Raw genomic sequence first — 12,279 nt, 5'->3', positions numbered from 1 at the left:
GGTAACTTCAACTAAACTGTCACATTCAGTTACCAAACATGAATTAGAGCATCTTTTCCAGTGTCTGATGTAGCATTTATTTGCTAATATTAAGCGACAGCTCTGAACACCAAGATGGCAGATAAAAAGTTGGAATCACTTCATGCTAACATGAAAAAGATATCACTTTTGGAGGTCATACAAAGTGCTCTCCCTTCAGCTCTCCCCAAAGCATCACAATTAGTTTATAAAACTTACGTTTGATATATTTCCTAAGATTTGTGAAGAGTTATTAGTGGGTAAAACAGAACAGCAATCGAAGAATGTGTAAGATAAGAGAATTCAGATCAGGGTCCCACCACCCACAACGACAGTCAAGCCAACAGCATGTCATCAAAGCTGTTGGAAACTAAATGTAACTACTGCGAACAAGATTTGCCAGGATTCCAATGCTACACACAGAAAACGATGCACAAAGGTCTGTGTGTGGGAGACAAAAACTTCCCATGCCTCCAGAACTTTGCAGAAGCAGAAACATTTAAGCCTCCTCCTTGAAGACTCCTCAGGCATCCCATCAGAGAAGGAGCCCAAAAAGCAGGACAGATCTGGGATTAAATGGCTTCTGTCACCACACAACTCTTCTGAGGGGTCTCCAGCTCCAGCAAGGGCTGTAACATCTACATCAAAGTTTCCTCCAGCCCTGATATTTCTAAACAATGTCRTTATTTTGCCAAGCCTTTCCATGCAGACAACAGTTAATAAAATCCACGCTGGCATATTTTCCTGTGGTTTAGTAAAGGCTCATTCCCCTTTCAGATTAATATATTTTTAAATAAAATCACAAGGATTTCCACTGCATTTTGCAACGCACTTCAGAACTCCTCAGCAGAAGTGGTTTCTTGATTTATGTTTTACAGGTCTCCATTTGGGTTTCCTCTTGGTGACGTGGCATTTGAAAATGATGCYGGTACACGAGCAATTCCACTGCTCTTGAGCCCGAAACATTTATTACAAACTGATGTTCTAGGTATGTAATACTTGATTTTCTCCCTCTTTCTAAGGTCCTTCCATTATTTCCTGCTCTGAGTGCTGGATTCTATTAAATGTATTTACATTTTTCTCCCTAAGCACTGTTTGCTTGGTTTTCACTCAACCATCCAACAAAGGCTGGTTCTGCAAATGTTTACATCATGTTCATYTTATTTATTTTTGCTCCAAAATAATGGAGTTGCTCCTAACCACAAAAGTACTGCATTTGTTTAGAGMAAAAAAAGATTAATAATTGGTAAGAATTGTAAATCTTCTATTTGCTACAMACTCAAAAGCAGAGCTGAACAGCAAATTATGGATTTATGTTTTAGGAGAGATGTCAGACTCGTTCCCACGTCCCCCATCAGGCAGAGCTTCACTAACACTCATGAGAAGCTGCCAGCAAAGGTGGAGCCCTCAACACAGCGAATGCATAACTTCATCAGCGTGTTTGTTGGGCTTCAGCGCTGATTTTCCAAAGGCAGTATCAGGTAGGAACACACCTTCAACATTCCCAACCTGCCCACTCCTTTCTAAAGTGGCAGTGGCTCCAGCTCCAGGAATGGTTCTGTGCTGACTCACTTCTTCTGCAATACCCAGAGGAGCTGAGACAAACCACACACACTGAGAATTATTACTCCAAGTTATTGCTTCCCTTGGGCTATTTGAATAACAAACAAAAAGAATGCACAAAGTGAATCCAGATTTTCCCATTTGACTCTTTTAGAGTATAAGCTCTTTGAGGCAGGAGAACTACCTTCACTTTGAATCTTGCACAGTATTTTTCACCTTATCAACAATTCATGCAATAATGTATGTAACTGCTCTTTCCTTGCTAGAAAAGAAGACAGTCCCATGTTCACTGATAAAGACCCTGACAGATGTCCTGGGAGGACAGATTTGATTTGGATCAAGAAAGAATACATACCCAAGATCCTTGTTGAATTAGCCAGAACGCTTTATGGTGGTTACACAAGATTTATGCTGTCTGTGGAAAAGTACAGATGACACTCAGCTGGCATAAAGTCAGAACAGCTCAGAAAGACAACAACTGATTCAATAAAAATTTAACCAGAACAAAATGGCAACTTAAAAATTTTCAAATGGCGCCCATGCGTTTCTGYCTGTCCCTTGCTTTGCATCTCAGGCTATTTTTATTCTATTGAAAGAGACTCTAAAAGGTTTATGACTCCTCAGCTCATATCCAAGGGACTGAATCTGATCTTGCTGGTCAGAAGGGCAACCTCCACCAGCCTGGTCTGAAGTTTATCATTAGTCACACATCATTAGTAGCTTCTGTTTACCAGTCAGGATGGTGAAAAAAACATCCTGATTAAACTAAAACCACAAAAAACAGAGGATGGTGTAGCAGAAGAACAGTGTCAATCCTTTTCTAGGAAGAAGGCAGATGGAAAAATAGGGTCTGCCCAAGACAGGATCCCCAGGCACCTCGTTAAGATAAACAGCTTGACAGCTGAGACACTGCCAAGTATAAAAAGACAAACTTTCCTAAACTGTCTTTAAGTTGCTACTTTACAAAACACAATCCTCAACTGAGTGTAAGTTTCACCATCAAAATGCAATCTCTGCCTCACTGATGTCACCAGCACAAATTCCCACTGCTTTCCATGATATCAGAGCCACGTTTTTGTTGGATGGGGCTCACATCACCACATGCAGGCACCTACAGTCTGGTTAATCGTGTAGCTTCCCTTGATCACCCAAGAGGAAAAACACACACTTTTAGACTCATCTTCTCTTAGAGCAGACACCTAAAATAGGTCAACTGATTTATACCCAAAAATGCTTTTTTACCTCCTCAGGCTGAAACAAAGATTTAAGTGACAAGCTCTGTATTGCAGATAGCTAAAATAAGCAGAAAGAAACCCACATAGAATTTTATTCTTGGTTTTCAGGTGAAAACACAACTTGTATAAATGGAAYCAGCACATAATACAGACGGCTCTGTGGAAAAGACCAGAATATGAAGTTATTCAACACTCCTCCATCAGGAAGGCTCCTGATATTTAGACACCAGACAATGAGAWGGAAAGCTGGAAACATTAACTGTCCATACTGATCAATGAGGTTAAATAAACTTTCCAAGTAATTTGATCAGGTTTCCTGTAGATCCTGTATATYAGCACATTTTTGATACTGTGATAACTGATAATTGATTTTCTATTTGAATMAAGCTACTTTAGGCTATTTGTGTATTTTCTTTATCATATCATTAGATTTCAGTGTCTCTTCACAGATTAAAAATTAACAGAACAATAATAATTTTGCCTCTGCAGTTTCAACATCCTAATAGTACTACACTACAACAGGATGTATTTATGATTTATTCTACATCATCTGACCCCTGATGTGTCCAGGGTTCAATTACCTGCATAAGAGTTAAACCCTCACTTTGGATAATTTTCCCGTAACTTCCCCCAACTTCAAAAATATCTTCTGATTTTCCTCCAGGCAAATTTTCACCTTCTCTGCCAAAACTCATAGGTTCCACTCAAGGTTCCACTTGTAACCTCTGAACTGCAATCCCAGGATCAGGAGAGGAAAATCTTGTGGCCTCTTATGCCCTGGCATTTTCCACAGAACAGTTTCTTTTCTTYTTTTTGTCAACAGTTTGTTCCTAACAATGGATGTTGATTACTCGGATCTTAATTTCCGTATTTTTCCTTTCTTGCTATTCCTGGTTAATTACACTATTACATGCACATGCACCGTATCTACCACACCTTGCAGGAGATCAGATWAGACAGATGGAAATACTCCAATGAGATACACATGATAGATACAATATAGAAAAATCAAGATCATAACAGTRATTCTGGAACTGAAAATTGTGAAATACACAACTATCAGTCAATGGCCATTTTTTTCCAAAAGAAATTTAATTTCTTATCTAGAGCTTCGTTTAGCTCAAAATACAGAAAAATAAAATTTACTAATTTTCTAAAAAAAAAAGGAATAAATATTAAATGTATAYAGCCAGAGGAAACCTTTCCAATTTCTACCAAGACCACAACTTTTGCTATTCATCAGAACATATTTCAATGACTTATTCAAACAGATTGCCATAATTCCATAACACCATGTGATTTATGGGCACAACATACATTAAAACTAAAAAAAAAAACCCAAAACCCAATACCTATTTAAATAACAGATTGTTGTTAAGAGTGGAATTGGTCTCTAGCATTAAACATCTCTCTCTGTGAAAAAGAACATGCATCTTACACAGGAACTAGTGTGCTTAAGAAAATGTAACCTCTCTACAGYCACCATTTTCATCTTTCTTAGTGTTAAACACACAGCTTTACTTTACATATCCATAGTAAATTATATTTTCCTATTTGATAGATTAAATAACTTTAACAGTCTGGTTACYCTTCAGTTCAATGAAGAATGTAAATTTGACGTCATCTCTATTAGGCTGAATATTTTTGGAGAAGAAATTAGGTTGTTTTTTTTTCTTATGGTTTTATAACCTCCATAATTTCCTAAGACCTTTCTCTTTCTTCAYTCTTCATCTTTACTGCTGCTACATGACAGGTACAAAGGCTCCTTCTCAAAGAGGGTTCTTCCAACCTGCACTTTACTGTGGTTTAAAACAAAGAAATCTTTCAAAATATCTCAAGAACTACTCACTTCAGTATCTTGATAAATCACAAAGCTCGGCCTGGAATCTTACTTCAGTGTATTATTTAGTATAAAATTTCAGTGTATTTAAGACTCCATTTCCGTGTGTTAGAGACTCTGAAGTCTTTTTTGTTTTATGTCATTTTCAATAACTGACACCTTCTTGCCAGAAGAAGGACTCAATAGCTTCATACAGATGGTCTTTAAAAATGCACTCTGTAATGAAGACTTGATCCATTATTTAAAAAAAAATCTCACAATCATCAAAAGCAATTTTTAATATAAACAGTAATCTATTGTTACAAGTCCAGGCTGAAGTATACAAACATTGTTGTTAGTGAGTATCAAATAACAACCCCTGAAGCATTGATATCAGCCTTCTTTTTAAGAAATACTAGAATTCAATTTAAAGAAAAACCTTAAAATGCTTCAGCTATTCATCAAATGACTTAGATATCTAACCCTCTTTAAAATGCAGCTGAAACCTGTGAATGTGCTAAAGAATCAGTAGAAATGACTGTATCACAGACTAATAGCACAATTGTTTTAAGTGCCATTTCCTTCAGAAACCAGGCCAAAAAAATACTCTTTTCAGACCAGAAATGTCTTAAATGTACCAGAGTCTCTRTGGGGAAAAAAAAAGCAATCAGAGTGCTGATGAAATAAGGAAAGGAATTGCAGAAAAAGATAACTGCAAAGTATATCACATCCACCTATTCAGTAGCTTATAACATACAGAATTCATTGCTTTCAGTCTATTATAATCCAAGATTTATCTTCTTATTTATGGTAACGACATAACAAGGAAGGGAATCTCTGTCATTTTTTTCTGATTAGTCAATAATCTGGAGGTCTAATGCAGACTCAAACAAGCATTCAGATTAGACCAACCAGAGTTAAATGAACAGTTTTGGGTTTTTTTTTCTGGAAGAAACAGGTTTATTCTCCTTCAAGAACACCAAGGCCATTTCATTTCCCACCACCAGTTTCAAAAAATTACAGTCTTTTAAGGCAGTTCCACATCAGAAAAGCAGCCACTGAGTATAAAAGTCTTATTCAATAAGGATCAGTTGAAATTAATATTAACCTCAAAGTTTCCTTTATTCCTTTAACCAACATTTATCTTTAAGATAAATAAAYCTTGATGTTTAATCTTTTTCCAAATACACAAAAAAAAAAGTTTCCTTAATGTGAGTGAATCAAATTGCAAAGAAATATCCTAAGAGGAAAACACCTACAAAAAGGATGCTGGAGTCTTTTCCATTTCTTCCCAATTCACATCATCAATACAGCTGTACACCTGAATGAGGTTTTTCTACAACTAAAGGAAAACTAATTAAAAGCCACAGGTAACTTCAGATCTGAAGTCTTGCTGGAAGGACTTACTAGCATAGTGGTTTTTTAATTTCACKGTTTATTTTACAAATGCTTAAGTTTAAAAATCTGTACTTACTTCAACATGTGCAAATAACGTTTGTTCAGTGTTATSATTGTTTTTGTCCTTGAGGTCTGGTGGGATGTGTCTATTCCTYACTTGGAAGTGTGTCTTACTGAGATAACCATCACCAAGGTCCTGCGTTCAGAAAAAGAGAAAGAAAAACGAAAATTTTTGTAACCAAAATGCTAAATGCCTTCACTGTTCTAGAAAATAAACAGAGCATGGTATTTAGGCACAGGCTCCAAGTCTTTTTATAGGCACGGATGACTGCAGTGCTCCTCAGCACCTTCTCACAGACAGTTTACACCAGTTCTTGCTGTTGAAGGAAGTCAAAGACCTGAACAGCAAAAATGAAGTTTAATACAGCTATTAATGGAATAAGACAACTGCACCCTGGGGATCAGGATAAGTGCCAAAGAACTGGAAGGCAGGGCACAAAGGTGATGAAGAGATGAGAAGTTATTAAAAATTTTTACCTATTTCAATGCATTTATGCCAAGATTAACTTCCCAACTTTTGTGAGATTGGTTTAGTTTTGCTCTGTTTCCCAGTCTAACTTTACAAACTTCTGAAAAAAAAAAAAAAACCAACCCACTTCAGAATTTATGTATGCAGAATCACAACTTGTTCCCTTCTCTTGATCACCTCTGAGGTCAAAYGTAAGAGAAAACAGATGAAGCTGTGCCTTCTCCCAGTTCCTATTTCATCATCCTGCTTCCCAGGCCACACAGCTTAGAGTTGTAAAGGGTGCTTGTACAATTCCAGAGTGGCARAAGAAAGGTTTAGAGCTTTCCTGCATTCCTGCCCTGTATACCTGCACATTTTGTTTTTATTAATTAGAAGCAAGAGGAGAGAAAACRTTTAACAACAGGTACACTCTGAAARGGAGAAAGCATGTATAGAACACAAAGAACAGTAGTTGCATGTCGAGAATTTATTTCTCAAAGGAAACAAATAAATTGGGGGTTTATTAGCTGTTTCATTACATTTTATTTTAGACAAACAGAGAGCATATGCACAACATCTGATGAAAAAGGATTCTATTCAAAACAGGCTTGCTACAAAATTCATTAATGTAGCATTAAATTACTTGACAAGACTTCAAATTTAACTATAATTTAACTCTTTGATTAATCTGTCATTGCTGACACAGTTTATTCCATTTATTTTGACCTTTAAACCATCAGAGGTTTTATGTGATACACTAGTTCTCTCGTTTCCAAAGACACTGTATATTATATATACCTCCAAAATTTGCTATGGGCTATTTCTTTACTTTGTTGTGATCAAGTTTGACACATTACAGAAATGATAATGTTCTCTACATGTATTTTTTCCATTAATTTGTAAGCATCAATGACTCTATAGGCAATTACATAGGTCACAGCTTCACCTACTGCATGCCTTATTTTCTCAATAAACCTCATTAAGAGCATGAACCCACCAAACTTTCCTCCATGGCAGAGCTGAGCTGTAGGAAGGAATCCTCTGCATGCAGAGAATGGTGACAGAAAAACCAAAGCTAAACTGGTGATAGAAAATCCAATTCTCTCAACACCTTGTGGGGCTTCCTAAAGATACCTGCAGAGGTATTTGTCCCTCTAAGAGCAGCAGAGGAAGTGCTGCAGCCACCCACAGAGGTGAAATGCCCCACAGCACAGCGAGCTTTGCCAGAGCAGGACTGGACAGAGCCTCCACCTCCCTGAACCAGTTCTTCCCCCGACGCAGCACAGCCAAACTCCACAGCCTTTGCGTTCTGTAGCACGAGTACCATGGAAAAACATGGATGGATGGATGGAGACTTGGAGCTARAAGTCTCTGTGTTTTGTAGCTGTTTTTTAAGCAGAAAGGAGGAGCATCCCTCCTGTTGCACTCCGTAGAGTTTTCTCCTCTGCACGCTTCTGCCCCTACAAATCAAAGCTTTAGCCAGAACCTTGATCCCACCAATGTGCAAAGGGAGTACCTTCCTACTGCAGTTGCATCATGAGCAAAAGGGAATTATGCCACTTTCAATAAAATTACCTGGATTAACCTGACCAAATACRAAACAAACATAAAGCAGAGAGGAAACAGGACCTCGTTTGCTTTAGTTAACTCTTGACCTCCACAGCAAGATTTAACCATCCATCCCTAAGGGCAGCACCCAAGTTCAGCTCCACCRGCTCCTGCAGTAGAGGTGCTCTTGGCTTTTTTACAGCTTTCTTCTGGTGGGRAAAAAAAAAAAACCCAACCCAAACCAAGAAAACACATTATAAAAATAACATCATTTAGAACATTTCACTTACAGCTATAAATACAGGGTTCTGCTTGGGCCATGTGAGCATATGCACCAAGAGCCAGCTCCACGAGAACAATGAGTATTTCATCATCTAAATTTAATCTCCTCAGAAAACACGGGAACACAGGAACACAGTACAAGCACGGTTCACTTGTGTGGTCTCACTGCTATCAATGGGTCTATTCACGTGAGCCAGGAATGAGGAATGGGATCCAAGTGCATTACATCAGCAAAATTAAGAGTGCCCCAAACTACCCACAACACATATACTGGTTTAAAATTTAAAAAAAAATGGCAAAAAGACAATGAGACATCTTGTTGAAGAAAAGCTTTCTTCCCAGACTCCAGACTATAAATGGATGGTCTCCACAGCCAGGATTTTATCACACACTGAAATCACAGAGTCGCCAACTCGGTCCATTAAAAAAAAACACAAACAACTCTCTTAGAATTTTTTTATATGAGAACAAAAATCTATCTCATTCTGCTATTTCCAGCAAAGCTTCTTATTTCACAGTAAGTTCAGACTTTGACCCGTGTATTAAATTCCCAGTAGAGGCTCAGAGCATCTTTCTTTGTTGAATAAATCCTCACAAATATAGCCTTGGACTGAAATCTAAAGTTTCAAATAGTTTTCTGTAAGAAAGGGTGCATTGTAACACTTGGCTAATATTTGCACTCTTTTAAAAACTACTAAAGAGAACAAATCTAAGTCCAAGGTCCTGCTTCTGACTGAAATTCTGATCACCTGTGACGAAAGGGTTACAAATATTAATGTACAATTTCATATGTAAAAATGATGGCATAGATGCGAAAAAGAATTTTGTTTTCCCCCAAAAGTCATGAGAGCATGGAAAACCACTAAATCGATTAAACTCTTCAAAAAAACCCTAGAGCAGCAAATTTTATAAAACAGAAAAAATAAACAGAAAAGAGAACTTACATGCTGGAGAAAGCCAGTGTGTATCAATACATCTTCATTTACTGTAACATATTTATACACTATATTTATATATTATAATAAATATTATATACTGGCTAATTTGTGTACCTACACACACACTAGTTTGACATTATCCTGAGTGAAGTAACAGAAGCCATACAGAATTCAATAAATAAAAAACACGTACAGTAAATTCATTTTTCTTASGGAAAACAGAACTTAGTGTAATTTCAAAAGACATGTTTGGCTGATAAACGTACAAGTTGGAACAACACATGTTCAGATTTCCCTAAGAAATCTGTTGATYCCACAAGTGGAAATTTWAAAAAATTAAAATAATCCCACACTAATCTGACACATGCTATAGGATGAAAATTTACTAATTCACAGATCTCAAACGTTATCTAAAAAWATGGGGAAATCATCATAAAAGAAGTTATCCTAATGGAGTCCTTTGGGACTAGTCTTAGCTATGTGCTATTTAAAATTTTGATCAATGACCTAGAAACAATATGTAATTATTATTGCAGAGATTTGAAAGTTATGGAGAACCAGCAAATAATGAGAATTGATCATTAATACTAGCAGATACTTCTGGCTGCTGTATGCAACTGCAATGTACTGTAATGAAAATACTAAGCCAAGGATCTAGAACAAAGGCTACGTACTATTACAGCCTAAAGAAAAAAAAAGTGAGCCTTAAAGTGAACCTTGGATATAAAACCACAAGAGTAGGAAAGTGTGAATTTCACAGTGACACCACATTTATTGTGTAGTCCTGCCCAAAGCAGGAAAAGGARTTTTATATATTGGACAGGATTCAGAGATCCACAATCCTATTCAATATATGCACTGGCCTAAACCCTCRTATCAACATATCCATGCACTATTTCAGACTTGGAAATGGTAAAAAATGCCATTTGTTTCACGTCTTGTTAAAGGATGTTCCAGCTCCAAAAGCCCATCTAAAACAGTCTGATTGTTTTACCTTGCTAGTTCTCCACTCCCAACCGTCGCCTATCTGCTGCGAATGTTTMACAAAGTCTTCACAGTACTGCTTGAATCTTTTCTCCTCCAAAAAGAAGTCTTCTTCACCTGCCATGYTACACGATACCTGCAGAGCAAGCTGAATTTTAGTACTGGAACGTAAAAAGAACACTCAGAAAATTTCACTGATTTATAACAACTGAATTTATAACAAAGCATAGGGAAAAAAATCTACTGCTTCTAACAAAACAAAGACTTTTTTTCAAGTACATCAGGGAATCATGGATATGAAGAACAGCTGAGGCTGGAAGAAACCTTTGGAGATTGTGTGGTCCATTCCCCCTGTTCACATCAGTGTCAACTGCAGCAGGTTACTCAGGATTGTTTCCATTTGGATTTTGATTATCTTCAAGGATGGAGGTGCCACAGCCCTCTCTAAGGAACCTGTTTTGGTGCTCAATTACTATAGCAGTGAATATTTCTTCTGTTTAAGTGGAAACATTTATCTATCAGTTTTTATTTTTTGCTTCTTGTGTTGTTGCTGCACAGTTCTGAAGAAAGCCTGGCTCCATCTTCTTCATTCCCTTCCACCACAGATTTATGAATATTTAGAAGATCCCCCATGACTGATGCATCCCAGTTCTCTCAGCCTTGCCCTGTATTTCAAATACCTTTAATCCTTTTTGGGGCTCTCTGCTGGACTGGYTGCAGTGTGGTGGCCTCTTCCCTGTACTGAGGAGCCCAGAGCTGCACTTGTAATATGCATTTCCTTAAAAATGCCGTACAGCTCTCTGTGGCCCAAAAACACGGCTTCAAAACTTTCCCTAACCCTCAAAGGGTTTTCTCAAAGGGTTTTGAAGATGTTTCTCTCAGAAAATTTGGTAATTTTTACTTGCCCCCCCCACCCTTGCCCATTTCAATGACGATGTGCCATAAACAGAACTGGTTGAATGTGTTTGTGGACACAAACACAAGGCAATCATTGAATCACAAACTGGTTTGGGATGGAAGGAACCATAAAGTTCATCTTTGTCCCATGGACASGGACAYCTTCCACCAYCCCAGGCTGCTCCAAGCCAYATCCAACCTGGATTTTGACACTTCAGGGATTCACAGACAGCCRCAGCTKCTCTGGGCACCCTGTGCCAGGGCCTCCCCACCCTCACTGAGAACAATTCCTTYCCTTTATCTACTCYAAACCTGCATTATTACAGTTTAAAGCCACTCCCCTTGTCCTGTCAGCGGCTATCACAACAATAACCGGTAACTATTACAACCAGATCACATCTCTCCTTAACAAGAAAACACAACTGACACAGCACCTCATGCAAAGCTCATTATTTTTCAGTATCTGACCCTGAGTCACATCATCACCCTGTCTGCCAATGACAAAAATTATTTATTAGCACTTGAAACGCATTACTTTCAACAGCAGTTAACCCAAGGCTCTGCTGCTCTGYGCCTCCTGGGTGCCAGCAAAGCTGAAAATCAGGAAACAGTCAGTGTAGGTGCAAAATGCCTTTAGTGAAAAACRTGAGGAGCGTGCAGCTCTCACGCAGGGTTCAAGCAGAGCTGTGTGCTTCTGAAAATCGGTATCTGTGAAAAATCACAGAATCCCAGCACCAAACCCCAAACTGGAGATCGTCCTGGCAGTGTCACCTGGAGCAGAGACACAGGAACGTGCCCGTGGGATTGGGATGTGTCCAGAGAGGAGATTCTGGGCAGCTSCTCCAGGGCTCTGCCCTCTCTGTGCAAGGAAGTTCTTCCTCACGTTGGGGTGGAATYTGTGGTTTAATTTATGGCCATATCCCCTCACCCTGTCACTGGACCCACCAAACAGAGTCTGGCACCATCCTCTGTCACCCCTGGAGATGTCTGTATGGACTGAGGGGATCCCCTCTCTCTTCCCTTCTCCAGATTCTAAAAAAGAGCTACAAGCAGCCCCTCAGGGCCCTTCCCGCTGGGACAGGGGCCTCA

At 38.4% G+C, this 12,279-nt stretch overlaps 1 protein-coding gene across 1 annotated transcript in view; it reads right to left on the bottom strand.

Annotated features, from left to right (window-relative positions):
- ATG10 (autophagy related 10) overlaps positions 1 to 10,425 on the bottom strand; it is a 57,561-nt gene extending 47,136 nt beyond the window's left edge. The window contains exons 1-2 of the mRNA XM_057386735.1: positions 10,304 to 10,425; positions 6,110 to 6,229 (exon numbers count right to left, since the gene is read on the bottom strand). Of these exons, the coding sequence (XP_057242718.1) occupies positions 6,110 to 6,229; positions 10,304 to 10,417 (234 nt within the window). The 5' untranslated portion in view covers positions 10,418 to 10,425. The remainder of the gene's footprint in view (positions 1 to 6,109; positions 6,230 to 10,303) is intronic.
- Between the last annotated feature and the right edge of the window lie 1,854 nt (positions 10,426 to 12,279).

Source organism: Malurus melanocephalus, unplaced genomic scaffold (genome assembly GCF_030028575.1).
Source record: "Malurus melanocephalus ecotype Western Australia unplaced genomic scaffold, MMel_1.1 scaffold_1042, whole genome shotgun sequence".
NCBI classification, from domain to species: Eukaryota; Metazoa; Chordata; class Aves; order Passeriformes; family Maluridae; genus Malurus; species Malurus melanocephalus.
Note: the sequence above shows the minus strand (reverse complement) of the source record. Positions and strands in the feature narration are given on the sequence as shown.